Consider the following 18,999-nt stretch of genomic DNA (forward strand, 5'->3'; position numbering starts at 1 on the left):
CATTACAAAAACATGCTAAATGCATCTTATTCCCATAAAGACTGCTATATAGATCTACCCTTGTTCCCAATGTGTACTAATTTGGGGTTTATGTGGTTATTTTGGCCTTACCTGGTGATGCTTCCACCTTGATTACTAGGGGATCACTCACTCCCTGGTGGTACTAAGGGGAACATGTGCTAGGAATCACGTCTGGTTTTCCCACATGCAAAGCATGAGCTCCAACTCAGGCCCATTATATACTTTCCTGAATTATACCGTGAAATAACCACTGAATCTTCACAAAAAACAAATGTTAAGTATTCTGTTTAATAGAAACTTTTTGTTCTTGGTTTCGTCTACACAAAAACTAGAGTCTAGATATGACACTTGTAGTAGTTTGTACTTTCTAAAGAGTCAACATGAAAGCAGGTGAGTTCAACTCTGCAAGGTCACTTTTTTGTTCTTGTTTTTTGGGTCACACCAGGTGATGCTCAGGAGTTACTCTTCCTGGCTCTGGATGGGCTCAGAAGACCTACTCCTGGATGGGCTCCAAAGACCATATAGGGTGGGAATCGAACCCAGGTCAGGTGTGTACAAGGCAAGCACATTAACTGTTAAAATACTATTTCTCCAGCCCTTCTACAGTTTTTATCTTATTAAAACCTTAAAGGTTTGGTGCTGGAGATTGCACGCGGCCAACCTGGGTTCAATTCCCAGCATCCCATACAGTCCCCTGAACACTGCCAGGAGTAATTCCTGAGTACAGAGCCAGGAATAACCCTGAGCATCGCTGGGAGTGGCCCCCAACCCTCCACCCCTCAAAAAAAAAAATTTCAGAAAAGCTACTAGTGTTATCAGGGTTTTTGTTCAGGAACAAAGCCTCAAGACCAAAATATGGTTTCGTTACACATAAATATTCCCGTATTTTCGACAAACTGTCCCTGTCTAAAGTGATGGAATGATACTGCACATATAAAGTGTAAGCACAGAGCCAGGAATTTGAGGCAAACTTGAGAAAGTAAAAGGAGGGGCCAACACTCTTATTTATAGGAGGATGCCAAATTCTCGTAATAGAACCTTAAACACACAGTAAGACAATTGTGTGACAACTTCTGTCTTCAGGATCCAAATCCAGAGACGCTCTACTTCCCCAGCCCCTGACAAATAAGAACCTATTGCCTGAGAACAATGGAATGGGAGGGAAGGGCTACACTGGTAGTGTGTGGCAGACTTCAAAGCTCTTGCCAGATTGCTTCTTACTTATGACCCCAGCACTGAAAACCTGCAGAATTTCCAATTAGGCATGCTAAGGTTAGCAGCCACAGGCACAATGTTACTAGTTTTTAATTTTTTTATTGAAATGACAATTAAAAAACAAAACAGTGACCATTTTAATCAAACAGTTACTTTACAAATATAAAAATATAACCAAAACTTCAAACAGCTATCTTTTATCATACGTTTTCTATAAACGTAATGCCAAGAAAATTCTGAAAGTCAAACTATAAGTGATCACACTATATGAATGCATTAACCAAAGTGTCTGTAAATGCACTCATCTTTCCTTCAAACAGATTATTCAATATACTTTTATACAATCTCAGTAAAATACAAATTCCAGCTTAACTGGCTTAATCTGGATTTAGGCTTCAGTCTATTTTTTGTTTTTTCCACAAACACAAATTTGATTAATATAATTTGAGTCAATATGAAAGTTTTTGACAAGTCAAATTACAGCATTGTTTCTCTCATGTAATTGAATAAAGGTATACTGCTTGAAATCAGTCCATTTGGGCCCAAATAATGATGTACAACAAGTAAAATAATTATTAGATATCAAATCTCATGCTACAGAAGCTGACTTATACCGCAGTTAAAACCAAGTCTTCTTTGGAAATATGCTATACAAAGCTGCGTACTCCCAGAAGTAGTCTTAATGATGGTGATCAGCATAAGGTGTTCCAACACTATGAATTGGTAGTTTGATAGGTAGTAAGCTTAAGGACCTTTCTGTAGATAAACTACTCCTCCAAGCATTTCATTTCAAGTGAGCAGATACTTTCATAAAAATAAAGCCACTACTTACTCGGGAGATTGAGAGTCAGCTTTAAGAATGGAACTTTTAAACTGATTGTTTTATAGGTCAGCTGAATTGAGGAACCTCTACTTTTCACAACTAATTAAAAATACTAGAAAGTAGACCGAGTATTATGGTGGTTTTACTTAAATACTGACTTTGAACCTTGTAATTAATGCTGATTATAAAATTCATGATAAAAATACAAATTCACATACAGAACTAAAACATTTTTAAAATGGTGAAAATCATGTTATCATTTAGGGAAATTTTCTCCATTTCTATAGGGCTGTCAATCATAAATGCAGTTTAAATATTTGATGAGACCAGCAATGTGGCTCAGTGGGGAGTACATGCCTCTCAATGAGGCCCAGAATCACACACAAAAATCATTTCAGTAAAAACTCCTCCCCCCAATATATAGAATATTTTCCAATATTCTATAGAGTTATAAGAGTATATACTGCTTGTATCACTCAGGGAAAAATAACATGGCATATTTTAAAGCCAAAGGGATTATCATTTACAATCAAACTGGGAACCTAAAAGTCATTAACAATGTCTGCTAACCAAGAACTCATCTGAAAACAGCTGCTTTAGTATACAGAGGATTGGAATGCACAGTTTGACTGTTGGCTCGTGAAGTGTGACCTTTACTTTAACCCTTGTACCCAATTCTGATAACTGTAGTATCTAGTCAAATCTGAATTTCCCTAGTTTTTTAATTAGATCAGGAAACCTGCAATAAGAAACTATTAAGGTACAACTGTAACTGACCAGTTCAAAACCAGTCTCAAAGATTTCTTTGAATTTATATTCAAAACTGATCTCTTACATTCCAAGTTAGGAATCTTGTCAACTTATATATAAAATATGATTTTTCTCACCTAGGTCTTAGTGTAGGAGTAACTACTAGAGATTAAGAAAGCATTTCTACTAGAGGCATCTTTGAGGATGAAACGTCACAAGTGGAAAGCAAAGATCAACAAATGGGACTACATTAAGAGTTTCCACACCTCAAAGAAAATGAAGGCCAGAACACAAAGACGGCACACAGACTGGGAGAAATTATTTACCCACCACACATCTGATAAAGAGTTAAAAAATCAAAAATATATAAAGCACTGGTAGAACTTTACAAAAAAAAGTCCAACCCCATCAAAAAATGGAGAAAACAAAAACTTCCTCAAAGAAGAAATACAAATGGCCAAATGGCATTATCAAGAAGTGTTCTCTATCACTAATCATCAGGAAAATGCAAATCAAAACAATGAGATATCACCTCATACAAAAGAGACTGGCACTCACCACAAAGAACAACCAGTGTTGGTGTGGGCGTTGGGTGGGTGTAAGGAGGACCCTCATTCACTGTTGGTAGGAATGTCAACTGGTTTTGGAATACGGACATTCCTCAAAAAACTAGGAATTGAGCTTCCATATGACCCAGCAACTCCACTCCTAGGAATATAACCCAAGGGAGGGATCAAAAATAATGCACAAAAGATATCTGCACTCTTCTGTTCATTGCAGCATTATTCACAATAGGCAAAATGTGGCAATAACTCAAGAACTGGATGGAAAAAGCTATTGACATATACAATGAAATACTACACAGCTGTTAGAAAAGATGAAGTGCAAATTGCTGCTTGCATGGATGAATCTAGAGTATGCTAAGCGAAATAGTGGGAAAGCAACAAGGCAAAGATCTCACTCATTTGCAGGATATAAAGAAACACAATAGGGAAATAAATAATGCCCAAAGGCAATAGAAATAAAGAGCAAGAGAACAGGTCCATAGTAGGAATTTTGCCATTGTGAGGGGAAGTGGGATAAGTCCAGGAAGGAACTGTTACGACAATGACCCAGGGAAGCAGTCACTCTACACTAGGATTGGGTGCTGAAAGGAGGAAAAGATTATGCATAATACCCTATTAGTAACATTATTGTAAACCATGTTGCTTAAAGGCAAAAGAGAAAAAGTGCCTGCCAGAGACCAGATGGGAGCAGGAGGTTAACTGGGGACTTGGTAGAGCAAAGTGGCCACAGGTGAAAGGACGGTGTTGACACTGTACCCCTAAAAATCGTGAATAACTTCGTAATTCATGGTTTCTCAATAAATTTTTTCTCAAAAAAGAAGCATTTCTAAATCAAGCACTTTTAGGTTAATATACTAAGGACGTAAGCAACCTCAAATTAGAAGACAACTCAGATTCTCCTTATGGAGTGCACTTTATAAACCAGACCAAGAAACTCGATCCTTTCTCCATTCTCTCACACAGCAAAAGTCGAAACATCAGCAATGTAGTTCACTGTAGCTTTTTAACTGAGAAATGAGCAGGATCAAGCATCTCCATCTCTCTTTCTTCTCCAATACAAACTCAGCTAATAAGCTCACCAGAAAATTATACTGTAGTGTAAACCAGAGAGGGAAGTACTCTTGGCCCTTAAGGGAAGAGGGCTATCCAGGGAACTTGGGACTTTCTCAAAGGAAATCAGTTTTGATCACCTGCACTAAACCATTACTATGCACAGACCCAGTAAGAATACACTGGATCGTTTAACTATAGATTTAGCAGGACTTTAAACACTCTTGAATGCTTAGTCTCTTAATTATTCTTGGTCGAATTTTTCATCTAAAAAGGGAAAAATAAACGATACCTTTACATAATCCAATATTCAAGAGACTATTCTTGTGATCAACACCATAAAAAAGAATAATCATTCATTCATTTCTATTAAGAACAACTAAACCAACCTCTCTTCTTTGTCACTGCATCTTACATTATATGGTATCCTTAACGTTAAACTACTTTGCCTGAAGATTATTCTTATTCCTCCAAACTTACTCCTAATAGTGTTTTAAAATTGCTTAATTTGACATTTCTGTCTAGGCTTTCAAAATGTAACCACTACTTTACCTTTAGTTTTCAGCTGACTCACATTACAAACTTATTTTGTAAAGATTTCGCTTTACAAATAACCTGCTAAAACCAAAATATTCATCTTTATGAATTGCCAATTGAACTAAAAACCTAACCCACTTTTAGAATTTATCTTCACATATCACTTTACTACATCACTAAAAATAAGAACACAGAATTTCACAACAGGACAAATAATATCCTCATGTAAAGGAAAATACGTCTTCATTCTGAGTTCTAGATGAGTCACCTCTTACACCAATTCCCACAATTTTGCTGACTAATCTCAATGCATTAATTCTCCTAGCTAGGGTCTTGACATACCAGTTTAAAATGTTATCAACCAGTAATATACTAGGAGCTGCACCTTGGTCTCAATCAAGCAAATCTCTAAAAAAGCAGAAGAATCTCATCACAAGATCTTAACACTGTCTTGCAGTATACCTGCAAGAAAGGCATTGGAGCAAGGGTCCCAGATGCTTAACTGATCTAAATGTGTCACTCTCATTCACCAGCCTAGGAAGGGAAAATTTATCATCCTCACCCGTAAGAGTTTTATAAGCTTAATGTGAAATAGGAAAAAAAGATAATAACAAATAGAAGTCCACTTTCTTTAATGTAGTACAAAAAAATATAGGTAAAACCAAAAATAAACATAATCACATTTGTTTACACCACTATCTAGTTGTTCATATTAACTTTACTATCCAACAAGGAGTCAGTGTCAAGTTAGGGATCAAGAAAGATAAAACCAAAACCACGTCTATGGAATTTAATCTACACTGTGTACAGCTGTGCTTGCAGAGGCCACTTCTTTGACTTCTCCACTGCGTAGGTCTTCAGTTGTATATAAAATTGAACCTGAATTTTAAAAAGAAAAAAAAATTACTGACAACAGTATTCATAGGGTCAGAAAGATAGTACAGCAGGCAGGGCGACTGCCTTGCTGCAGCCATGAAATTGCTTTTAAACTACAACTTTTAAACACCACTGGCACTATTCTAAGAACTTTGCATGCTTTCTTTCACTTGGACCTCACAATGGCCTGAAGTGGGGACTACCGTCTTCTCTTACAAATAAAGAAATAGGTTAATAAGGTACAATCATTTGTCTGAGGTGATGGTTTAAGAAGGTGTTAAAGATAGAAAATAAATCTAAACAATTTATAGAATACAGTAACACTGTATTCTTAATAGCCTCAAGTAGTCTGTAATTTCTTTTACATGCTATTCTAAAAACCTGAATTTTTTCCCATTCCCATCCCATTTTTCTCATTCCTCTAGGTGCTTAGAAGAAAAAAACCCCACTGTAAAAACTTGCTTAATCTCACATGCCACAATTTGGATCAATTTTACCATATATACCACAAAGGAAAGAGAATATAAGAGATTTAATTCACATTGACATAGCAAACACTCCTTATATTTACTATATACTGCTGACTGTATCACCTCTTCTTTGAATAAATACTTCAACTCAGTAGGTAGTATCAGAGTTGGAGAAGAGTACAAATACCAGAAAATGCTTCAGTGGGGTTTGGGATAACTTTCAATCAGTTAGAGATTAAAGTACTTGACAGAAGGGCCCATCTCCTGTCCTCATTTCCTTAAGAGCACAAGTCATGAACAAGTCCCTAGATGACTTGGAACCTTTCATCTGACAGTCTGTGAATTAGCCATAAATGTTCAATTTTCCATTACCTGCTCAAAAGCTGAGGAAGACTAGAAATGATAGGTCCATATCCTGGTGCATTGTCATACAATTCAAACAATGGCGCAGCTACCAGCTTATAATTCTTAGGAACTGCAAACAAGGCTAAATAGAACAAAACAATATTCATTTCCTATTAATTCTTAAATAATAAACCCTTTCTCTAACATCTCTCATATGTGGGAGCCATGTAACTAGACCCCTCCATTTATTTGCGGAAGAAGTCACACTTAGTGGTGCTCAAGTGCCCATGTATGGTGCTGGGATCAACTGAGGTTGACTGTATACAGCAAATTGGTTTTCCTCCTGTAATACCTACCTTCTAGGGTCTTCCTTTTAAAAGTAACCGCCAACTTAATATTTGAGGAACTTTTGGGTAAAAAGATAACTCATATAATGAGGGCCAGAGATTAGGATGCTTGCCTTGCATGCAGCTAACGCAGGCTTGATGACCAAGTATGAACCACCAATGGTTCCCCAAGTCCTGCCAGGAGCAATCCCTGAACACAGAGCCAGGAATAAGCCTGGAGTACTGCCAGGTGTTGCCTCCCCGCTCCCAACCCCCTACCTCTGGGGAAACAAAAAAGATATTATGTGGCCTTGTCTTTTAAACAAAAGTCATAGTCACAGATTTAAGGCACTTGCCTTGCATGTGGTCAACCAGTTAGATCCCCCACACCAAATACAATCCCGAGCCCCACCAGGAGTGATCCTTGAATTTGAGCCAAGGATAAGCCCTGAGCATTGTTGGGTGTGGTCCAAAAACCATATAAAACTCTCTTAAAAAGAACTAGGCTGTTAACAACCCAGAGCACTCTATAAAGTGCTGGTGCTGAAAGGAAAGGGATAGCCAGGTATAGCCCCAAAACCTAAAATCAAACAGTATAATCTGGCACATAGGCTCTAGTTAAAATTACTTTCCTCCTATGAGCGGCATACTTATGATAAATTAGATAATTCCATATAAAAATTAAAGGAACCTGGAGAAAATACAATTAGAGGCATCCTTGAAATGACTGTATAAAGTTTTTAGAAGTCTCCTTCAAAAATGAAGTAACTTACCTTTCTCTTGAAGCTGAACCAAAAACAACTTCTTATGTTCCTTAGGTTTTGTAATATGTGCAGGAATATATGGATACTAAAATAACAAATAAAAATTTTTAGTTGCCAAAACTTTATACCTCTGTCTCTATTTGTCTACTTAACTGATTTCAGACAGTAAGCTCAAAAATATTAACCATACTTATACCAAGTCTAATGTCCCCAACACAATTTTAGTATGCATCTTAATGCTTCATTTACTTCCTTTATAGGCTAATTACTCAATGAATTATAAACTGCTGGAAGATATAGTAATCTTTCTGTAGTCTTTACCAGAAATTAGCACCTAAGAAATGTTATAAATGCTTTAATAAACTTAAAACTGTTATAAACCATTCAACCACTTTAGACATATAAGCAGTCACAGGATTTATAACACCATTAAGCCCAATATTGGCACGTGATTTAGTAAGTTATTTTCAAATATATCACTAAATTAAAATTTCTAGAATCTGATGTGGACATGTTTGCAATACTGGAAGTACAAATACAGCTTGCGTGGAATTTAACAAAATACTTCTCTCCCTAGCCACACTGAACTCATGCTTCTGGACTGAGATAACAAGTCTGAGTGGAATTCTGCCAGCTACAGTGTCCAATTGCTTAGGAAAATGGAAAAATTATTTTGAAAAACTTAAAAGGGATAAAGAGAACTAGAGAAGAGAGGCAGCTATCTGAAAAAAAATTTTGACACTGCATATTTTAGAAGATAGGTATTTTTTACCACTGTTCTCCTTGTATACATGTAATAAAAATTTTTCTGTATCTTTTCACAAAAATGCAGAAGAGGGCGAGATCTTTTAAACAGAGGCAGCCAAAAGGTTTTATCCCCAACCTGGAGTAAGAAACTTTTATTGGAGACTAGGTATCTTTCCCAAGATGTGAAGTCAGGATAAAATTGTATCTATTCTTCTACTGTTTTCACTAAACTTCCCCATGGTCCTAGTGAGTATCCCAGTTTCAAGTATGTATCAGCACATCCCTCAGGTACAATGAATCAAAACAATTCCCAGGGCTTGGAGATTCCCTTGAACAAGCTTCATGAAACCAGATGCTGGAACACCAAGGAAAGACAAAGGGACAAGTAACTTGAAGAGTATGGCTCACATATCACACAACTTTCCAAAGAATGATCAAACCAAATGACCAGCATTTTCCTAATTTTTTCTTTCTTTCCTTTTTTGGGTCATACCCAGCGGTACACAGGAGTTACTCCTGGCTCATGCACTCAGGAATTACTCCTGGAGGTGCTAGGGGGACCATATGGGATGTTGGAAATTGAACCCAGGACAGCCGCATGCAAGGCAAACACCCTACCTACTGTGCTATCACTCCAGCCCCTAATTTCTTTTCTCAAGGCTAAGTTTCTTTTTCTATTACATCTCTTCTATAATTCTCCTTTTGGTGTTTGCTTTTAAGCCAACTGCATTTCATATAAAATGCCCAAGACAGGGAGATAAGAATTGTGGTCTTTCCCCTTTGATACCTAATCAAGAGCCCAGGCCTATAAAAGAAATCACAATACACTACTGGGGCCAAACCTAGTTTTCAGAGAATTCAGGAAATGGTCAAAGACCGTAGTATGTAAGGCAAAGGAAGATATTAAGAAAATATTGTGAAAGTATTTAGGCTACTACTAAACATTTTTCAGTTACATCAAAGAATGAAAGAGAAAATTTAAAATGTTTACAGTACTTTTAAAAATGTATCATTGCACTGGAAATGTCAACACATCTAAGTGAACCTGATTTTCTTAAAGTCAATTCACAGGTACTGAGTGTTATACAAGCTTCCTAACAAAGGACCCTATAGGAAGGAAAAAAATAGGCAACAAATGTTTTTTAAAAAGGGAGCATGGGAGCTAGAGTGATAGTACAGTGGGTAGCTCTACCCTTGCATGCAGCCAACCCAAGTTTAATACTGGGCACCCCATATGGTCCCATTACCAGGAGCAATTAGATTGTGGCCTCCAAGCCAAACACCCCCCCAAAAAAGGGAACTTTCAAACAATTTTTATTTTTAATAAAGAAATCATTGGGAATGTTAACAGTGACTACACATTTAATAGTATCATGACTATTATCTCTTATTTTTTACATGACGGTAGTACAGTGGTTATGCGCTTATCTTTGGAGATGCTGACAGTTACATTAAAATATTCACAATTAAAATTATGAATAAGATTTATTAAATATAACCCAAGGTAAGGTCAGGGTAAATGGGGCAGTGGAGGAACTGATGAAATATGACCACAAGCTGCTAACAGCTGAAGGTGAAAAGGCAATGGCTTCCTTTACTTTCACTATTCTGTGTTTACCTTTCTCCTTAAAAGAAAAAAAAAAAAGCTTCGCTTTTTAGCTTTCTTACCTAAATTAAGGGGAAAAAGGAATTTTTCAGATTAGATTACTTTATGATCTTTCAATTTATCAATTTAGTGCCCAGGGGCCATTCCCAGCAATACCTGTCCAAAAGGTAGCACAGTTCAATGTTCAAGCCCAGCAACATGATACATGATGCTACTTAGCTTCAGTGCTGCTGGCGGGTCATCAGGGCTCTTATTAGAGCCGGCCAAGAAGTGCCTGGGACCTCTGGGGCTACACCAACAGTGCTAAGGGATCAGAGACAGAATCCAGGGTCTCCATATGCAAAGCCTGTGTTTCAGTTCCTTGAACAATCTCTCCTCAATTGATTTATTTTTTGAGGTGCAGGGTACCCAAAAAGAGCCTCATACACATCAGAACATGCATTCTATCACTGGCTACCACTGACCAGTCCCAACTCGGAACTTTTATCTTGAAGTAAAACAATTTTTTTTAAGTAAAATAATTTTACAGAAAGAGAAATGTAAAGGGGGGGGGGGCTGGAGAGATAGCACAGCGGATAGGGCGTTTGCCTTGCATCTGGCCGACCCGGGTTCAATTCCCAGCATCCCGTGTGGTCCCCTGAGCAACCGCCAGGAGTAACTCCTGAGTGCAGAGCCAGGAGTAACCCCTGTGCATCGCCGAGTATGACCCAAAAAGGGGGGGAAAAAAAAGTAAGAGAAGAGAGAACACAGGGGCCGGGGAAAAGCCTCAAGTCTGAGGTTTTTAAATGGAGGAAATGAAATTAGTTTATCACTTTACCAAATAACCTGAAAAAGTGTACACTAACCTGAGGAGGCTCAAAATTTGGTCTCCACCAGTTACCAATGCAATCATCAATGACCCAGTCCTGCAGGACTCCATCCTGACGACCAAGTATCTGTCAAAAACAAACGATATGGAAAATGAGACACCAAATACACATGTCCAGAAATACATGTATAGAGAATAGTTGTGGCAACACCCCAACAGAAATAGGACTAGCATGCCATTCACACAGATTTCCTATCGTTTCTTGTTATTAGTTGTGTCACAAGCTACCCTACATACACTGTTAGTGAAAAACTGGCATTCAAAATTTAGGATTATATAGGACCAACCAATTTCTTAGGTGTTGGCTATGCATTAAAAAAGAAAAGTGATCAATTATCTATACCAGTCAATGACACCTACTACCGATCATAGATCTGTAATTTGCCCATCTTGGTTAAGTTATAGAAAGTGTTCAAAATTTATAATTTTCATTTTTTGAATCTTAGAACATAATAATTAAACTTTAAGGAGCCAAAAAGATAGTACAGTGGATAAAGCGCTTGCTTTGCACACAGCTGACCTGGATTGTATTCTGAATATCCCACATGGTCTCTCCTGAGACTGTCAGGAGTAAACCCCGAATACAGACAGGTGTGGCCCCAAAACAAACAAACAAACAAACAAACCAAAACAACCCCTCCACCCCGCAAAAACCTTGTTTTTTAAAAAGCAAAGTTAAATTGCTCAAAAATTCATAATATGCAAAACAGTCCCCTGTCCTATTTATAATTTCTGATGGCTCTATTTTTCAATTCTTAGCTGTTTTCCTCCATTATTTATCTCTTTTTAAAATTTTTATTTAAAAAATAATTTAAAAAAGAAACACCTTTCGATTTTGGGCCATACCCAGCAGTGCTCAGGGCTTACTCCTGGCTCTGCAGTCAGGAGTCACTCCTGACAGGTTTAGGGGACCATATAGGATGCTGGGGATCAACCTGGGTTGGCCACGTACAAAGAAAGCACACTTCACACTGTACTAGCTCTCCAGCCCCATTTGCCTCTTTTTAAAAATACTCTTATTTTAAAATTATTTTATTTTAGATTTAAAGAGCGATAGCACAGCAGGTAGGGCGTTTGTCTTGCACGCGGCCAACCCGGCCCAACCAAGTTCGAATCCTCCGCCCCTCTCAGAGAGCCTGGCAAGCTACTGAGAGTGTTTCACTGGCATGGCAAAGCCTGGCAAGCTACCCTTGACCTATTCACTATGCCAAACACAGTAACAAGTCTCACAATGGAGACTTACTGGGCCTGCTTGAGCAAATCCATGAACAACAGGAGGACAGTGCTACAGTGCTACAGATTTAAAGAAAAGTTGCAACCATCTTGCATGTTTATATCCCACACTAACTTCCCTTTTTTGTTTTGTTTTGTTTTGCTTTTTGGGTCACGCCCAGCAATTCACAGGGGTTACTCCTGGCTCTGCACTCAGGAATTATTCCTGGTGGTGCTCAGGGGACCATATGGGATGCTGGGAATTGAACTGGGTCGGCTGCATGCAAGGTAGACGCCCTACCTGCTGTGCTCTCGCTCCAGCCCCTAATTTCCCCTGTTAGTAACATTTTAGTATAGTACATTTTTTACAAAATACCAAACACTGCATTTTATTATTACTGAAAATCATACCTTTTCCAGTTTTTATTTTTAACTTAATGTTCTGTTTCAAGTCTGGGATCTCATCTAAAATGTCATATTGGTTGTCATTTCTCCTTCAGTCTTCACGACAGAGTCTCTCAAACTCTCCCTGTCGTCTTTGACTATCCTGATGACCTTGAGGAATACTGCTCACATTTATAGACTGTCCCTCAATTGGTCTACAGTATGCAGTCTGAGGAGGAATACCACAGACGTGCCACTGTCATCACATGTCAAAGGCACATCTCTCTCAACATGACTTACCACTAACAATCACTGGTGTTAACTTGGGTCACCTCACCAATGTGGCATGTAAAGTATAAGGGTAACCTGGCAGTTTTGGACTGGGCACCATGGTCATACCTGGCACCTTGGTCTACTCAAAGCCATCAGTGTTACTGAGAGGTTTTACCTTCCGGTAGGTTTCCTCAACTTACATTTTCAACTGTCTACCGAATTTTTCAATCTGCTAACTTTTTTTTTAATTTTTATTAGTGAAACACCATGAGGTGCAGTTGTAGACTTACAAATTTTTGTGCTTGGATTTGATTATATAATGATCAAACATTTTTAGTTCTCATGAGTTTCTGGATGAACAGTCTTTTAATGGCACACAGTTCCACAGATATTAAATTTCCTTCATCAAACCAAGAATGCTAACTAAAATCTTGCTACTTGCTAAACATTATTTCTGTTGTTTCTTTTGATTCTTTATCTCTTAGAAACTTTCTCAAAAAAAATAGTGATATTTGGTTATGTGTTCACAATTAATGCAAAGTAGTAAAATGCTTAACTGCCACCTTCAGTTTGGATTATGTAGAACACAGTTGCCAATTATTTAGGATATAAATTTTCACTGTCTCCCCATCTCAACTTTTTTCACTACACAGTGTTTTGAGATTGTTACCAGAGAATCAATTACCAAACTCACTGCCAAATAGCAAAGAGCCAGGAAGGTATAAAAATACATCCCCCCCCCCCCCCACCAGAGGCCCAAGTGATAGTACAGGGAATAGGGCATCCAGAGCACCACCAGAGGTTAATTCCTGAGTGCAGAGCCAGGAGTAACCAGAGTATCGCCAGGTGTAACCCCAAAAAGCCAAAAAAAAAACACACACAAAAAAAACAAAAAACCCACACGTAATTAATTATGGCCTCACTTTCATAAGTACTTGGCACCTTATTCCTCAGCCTTCCTGCCCATCAGCACTTCTCAGTCCTGGGCTGGGCTTCTTTTCTGTGCTGGTCAAGGTTTCTGCTAAATCAATTTTGACATGCTTTCTAAGACTCTAAAAACTTTTCTTACTAGTACTCATCTTGCACTGCCTTACTCCTACTAAATTTTATGTTATAGATGATTTTGTTTCTCCTTCTGTTTTTGATTCTTTGCTAGAAGATGTATTAGTTTTATAAATTATGGTGGAGGAGGAACACAAATTAAAAGGAAAATTTTAATTAAAACATCTTATTATCTCAAAAAGACTCATCTGTACTCTTGTCCTCAAGTCTTAAAAAAAAGGATATCAAATAAAAACCAGTGTAACTTAGGCAAAGCTTAAAAAAAAGTTATGTGCAAAAACAAATAAAGGTATATAAAAAGAAACTTTCTCTAGCTAAAATCTATGGGGACCTACTTAAGAATCAAATTTCTTACATTACAACTTGTTATCTGTCTAATATCAAGCAACTTACTTGAACTTCTGTACCCCAATGCCCTTATTAGCAAAGATTAATAATTGCATCTACTTTTTATAGCTGTTGTGATTACAGAATTATTGAATGTTAAATATTTGCCAACAGTGTCTAACAGTAAGTACAAAATAATTAACCATTAGGGTTAACAATTAAAGCACATCAACATTTCAATTAAAAAAAAAGATAAAGTATAAGGTTCAACTTGCAGAAAACATATGTACTAATAATACTCAGGATTAAGTTTTATTTATTGAAAACTAAATATTTCAAAAACATCCTTTCACAAACATAATTAAGTCTAATTATTCATTAAGCTTTTGGTATTCAGATGGACCTAATAAAAGTTAAAGAGTGGTTAGACAAATACCTCTGTCATTAAGCGTTTTAATCCTTCAACTTCATCTTCTCCTGGGTTAAGTTCACCACCGGGTCTGTATAAAGGTTAAGAATTTCAACTTTCAACATAATACAATTTGGGAAAAATAGAAAAAAATTAGGAGTTATTTCTAACATTTCAGGGTGATACGATAAGACAAAATAAATATCACGTAATTCAACAGAACAACACCCCCCTCCCCAGTTTTGAGCAGAATAACAAAACTGAGCAGCTGACCATCAGTCCATCGCAGTCTCTTTTCTATCAAGGAAGGGAAAGGATCACATTCTTCATGTCTCAAAAATGAGACATTTTTCAAGAATCCAATCAAGTACTTGACACCTTTTTATATAGTTTTATCAAACAATGAATGTAATATGAAAGAATTATCAGTTTACACGATAAAACTAAACAATTATCTATAAAAACACAATTTTAAAAATCAAAATCACTTCATCTTAGGAAAGATCAACTTTTCTTAGTATGTGGCAATGACATCTCAAGTTGAGTTTGAACTGATTTCTTAGTTTCCCCAGTCAAGCTCAGTCACTGACATCAAAATGAAGGTTAGCTAGGTAGTAAATGAACACTGTGCAAGAGAAAAGTTATTTTTCATTTTCTCTAAAAGATTTCATTGGTATTTGTCGAACTAAATGATTATGAGCTAGATTGTTCCAAAGATGTATAAAATGGCAGTTCTATCTATTAAGAATTGTCTTGCCTTTAATTTCCAAAGACACTTACAATTTGAAGAAAGTTGTTCCCAGCTGTAGCAGTAATACATGAGGTAGCCGATGCTCATGTACAATCAGAACCCCTTCGACAGTCCTCCTCATTCCAATTTTATCAAATTCCTCTCTCATGCGCTGAAATCTGGCTGCAACAGAACTGTCTTTCTCATAGAGGGGCTCTTTTGTACCAAAAGTATAATTGGTAAGAGGGTACCTGTGATCCAAAGACAAATAACCTAGTATAAGGACAGTTTACTGTGCAGCTACCAATCTCAGATAAAGAAATCATAGTGGAAAGAATCTAGTTTATACTCAGAAACATGGGATTAACGCAACGTTACGCAAGTGGTTGAGACAGCAAAAATTAGAATTCAGCTCTTTGAACTCTTAAACCCTTTACTTCTGTTAGAATAAGCTGCTACTCCATACTGGAACTTTCATGCATAGGTAACACTATCCATTGGACTCTTAAATACTTACTGATGTGGCTTTTATTTGGGGGTGGGAAACGAGGAAGCTGGGGCCACACTTGTCGCTGCTCAAACCTTACTCCTGGCTCTGTGCACCAGAATCACTGGGGGGGCTGGGGGAGGGAAGGGACCACTTGGGGCTCTGGGGATGGAACCTTGGAGAGCGCAAGCAAATCAAGTGACTTACCCACAGTACCCTCTAACAGAAGAAGTTTAGGTTTCTGATAACCCTGTGGTTTTTGATCACATCTGTTAGTACTACCAAATGCTAATCTTGTTAAAATGTCCTTCAGAATCCTTTCTAAACAGAATTCTATTAACTGTGGGAAATAATGACAATTAATAGCCAAATCACTACTTTCCATCATCTCTCCAATTATTCTCAACTTCTCCCATTCAACTATTGATCACCAGGCTTTTCTGATATTACACCTTTCCTCCTCTTTCAATGAACTCTCCCCATTGTGAACCTTTTACATTTGCAGCTTTTATTCCATCCAGTATCCTTGTACTTTCCTTCTCACCTGAATATCCTCTCTTCCTTTATCAAGAATAGAAAATATGGCCCATACTGTTTAAGACAGTTTTCATCTTGCCTAGTACAGATCAATTTCAGCTTCCTCAATGCCTGGAAGAAGCTCTAAATGGTACAGCAAAATCTGTACAATTGCCTGACTTAATGTACATGTACAACGTAATGTACATGTACAATGACCTGACTTAAAAATTCTGCACTCTAAGGTGCAGATGGGCTGGAGCAATAGCACAGCGAGTAGGGCATTTGCCTTGCACGCCACCGACCCAGTGGGTTCGGTCGACCTGGGTTCAATTCCTCCGCCCCTCTCGGAGAGCCCAGCAAGCTACTGAGAGTATCTCTCCCACCTGGCAAAACCTGGCAAGCTACCTGTGACGTATTCGACATGCCAAACACAGTCACAAGTCTCACAATGGAGACGTTACTAGGCCTGCTGGAGCAAATCCATGAACAATGGGAGGACAGTGCAACAGTGCTACAGAGGTGCAGCTATGGTGCTATCCTACCCCTGTGGCCTCTCTCCAGCACAGACCACCAGCAGCCTGTGACAGGCTCAGCGCTTCCAGGAGCAGCCCTAATTAAGGCACAATTCACTATTTTCTGCTAGTTAAAATCTCATATTTTTATTTCAGCACATGCTCCCCAGCTTTGACCATAAGCCTTACAATAAGTCTTCGATGGTAAGGCTTTAACAAGCATGCTTTGGCCACATCTGGTGGTGTTCTGGGTTTACTCCTGGATCTGCATTCAGGGACCACTCCTGGTCAAGCTGGGTGGGAATCTACGGGTGTTTACGGTAAGGCGTGCTTGGCATTGAACTGGATGGACAGCATGCAAGGCAAGTTATTTCCACTCTTATAAATTCCGTTTTTATCATAGTTTTTCAGGAGCCGAAGCAATAGTACAGCAGGTAGGGCATTTTGCTTTGCATGCAACTGATTCAGAATGGATCCCCAGCAACCCTTAGGGTGCCCAGCCCTGCTAGGAGTGATCCTTGAGCACAGAGCCAGGACTCAGCCCTGAGAACCGACAGCTATGTCAACCCCTCTCCCAATTTTTTTTGCAAGGAAATCAGGTCAAATTAAAATGCTATTACGTTGATGTAATAGATACTAACTTGTAAAACGAGTATCAAGTAATTTCAGAGTTCCTAAGAACGTTTTTATTATCACAAACTTCCAAGCCAACACCTACTTTACCAGATAAATTTGCAATCACCTTTTCTATTTCAAATCGCTTTTGAGGGGAGGAAAAGTTCCTCTTCATTTGAATGCGAAGCTCAGAAATACCCGGGTGTGTCCTACTTAAGAAACACCAGCGAGGGGTCAACCTCGCACCTTTTTGAACAACGGTCAGCAAGGAGAAACTGACCACTCTCTAGAGGGGCCGGAGCGATAGTCCAGTGGATAGGGCACATTTGCCTTGCATGTGGCCGAACCGGGTTCAATCCCGGGCATCCCGTATGGTCCCCGGAGGAGCACCGTCGGGAGTCCTGAGTTGCAGAGGAATGAGGAACCCCTGAGCATCGCCTGGTTGTGTGTGACCAAAAAAAGCAAGCAAGCAAGCAAGCAAGCAAGCAAGCGACCACTCTCCTACAACAGAGGCCACGCCACGGGCGGTACTCCCAGAAGCGGTATACAAAAGCATCCATTTCTCGAGCAAGAACGACAACGCCAAGAGCGTTGCACGGCGAGCCACAGCACCGGCTTTCGGCAGAGCCAAGAAAGGTGTCGAATAATAAACCTCCGCGCCCAAGCAGTGGGGGGAGGGGGGAGAGCGACCACCTGGTACCCTCCTTCCCAGCTCTGGGGGGGATGGGGAGGGGGGTGGCAGAGACGACGAGGGAAGAAGAAGAAGAAGCGTGTTGAGTGCCCAGCGTCCAGGGCGCGTGCATGACCTGAGAAGCAAGGATGCAGCGGTTGCTACCCGCGGAGCAAGTCGCTCCTCCCCCCTCCCGGGCCGCAGCGCCCGACGCCCCCCGAAACCTGTTGGAGGACGCGGGGGGCAAGCCAAAGACCTCCAGCAAGCACCTCGCCATCCCACGCGAGACCAGCAGCACGGTTCCCGGCGACGCCCGCCGAGCAGGGGCGGACCCCAGGGGACCCCGCGGCCCCGACCCGGGCGGGAGCGAGCAGCCAGCAGCCCCAGCGCGCGCCCCTCCGCCCGCCGACCACCCGCTCCCGGGCGCTGCGAGCGCGGGCGGCGCGGCAGGCCGGAGCCGGGGCCGGGGCAAGGGGCGTGGGGGGAACGGGGGCGGCGCCGGGCCCCGGCGCGCCAGGACCAGGCCGCACTCACAGGTTGATGGTGCGCTCCAGGGTGAGGGGCTTGGTCTGCTGGATGTACTTGTTGCCGAACTGCGTGACCCCCCGGGGCCAGCCGGTCTGCGAGCGGTTGGGCGGCACCACCGACATGCTGGCGAGCTGGGGCACCGCCGGCGGCGAGCGGAGAGGAAGCGGCAGGGAAACTTTCCCCCGTGCTGGCGGCGCGGTCCTCGGCGTGCCCCCTCAGCAGCCACCGCCCGCCATTAAGAAGAGGAGCGCGCAGGCGGAGGCGAACGCACGGCCGGAAGTGCCTCCGGGGGACAGGGGAGGGGGGG

General features: G+C 40.1%; 1 protein-coding gene across 1 annotated transcript; it reads right to left on the minus strand.

Annotated features, from left to right (window-relative positions):
• Nucleotides 1–1,315: 1,315 nt before the first annotated feature.
• Nucleotides 1,316–18,958, minus strand: NUDT21 (nudix hydrolase 21). Its single transcript, XM_056136434.1, has 7 exons — nt 18,699–18,958; nt 15,412–15,612; nt 14,659–14,722; nt 10,942–11,031; nt 7,753–7,828; nt 6,681–6,795; nt 1,316–5,841 (listed from the first exon to the last, which is right to left on the minus strand). Exons 1-7 carry the CDS (start codon nt 18,812–18,814, stop codon nt 5,820–5,822), a joined length of 684 nt encoding a protein of 227 aa, XP_055992409.1. The 5' UTR covers nt 18,815–18,958; the 3' UTR covers nt 1,316–5,819.
• Between the last annotated feature and the right edge of the window lie 41 nt (nt 18,959–18,999).

Source organism: Sorex fumeus, unplaced genomic scaffold (genome assembly GCF_029834395.1).
Source record: "Sorex fumeus unplaced genomic scaffold, SorFum_2.1 ptg000122l, whole genome shotgun sequence".
Lineage (NCBI taxonomy): Eukaryota > Metazoa > Chordata > Mammalia > Eulipotyphla > Soricidae > Sorex > Sorex fumeus.

Bases quoted from the DNA above. Each gene is read 5' to 3' on its own strand.
- NUDT21 (XM_056136434.1), bottom strand. From the start codon at position 18,814: ATGTCGGTGGTGCCGCCCAACCGCTCGCAGACCGGCTGGCCCCGGGGG. The intron at 15,613-18,698 runs GTGAGTGCGGCC...TTTGGATCACAG, and splicing joins CTGGAGCGCACCATCAACCT to GTACCCTCTTACCAATTATA. The intron at 6,796-7,752 runs GTAAGTTACTTC...TGTTCTATTTAG, and splicing joins GGTTCAGCTTCAAGAGAAAG to CCTTGTTTGCAGTTCCTAAG.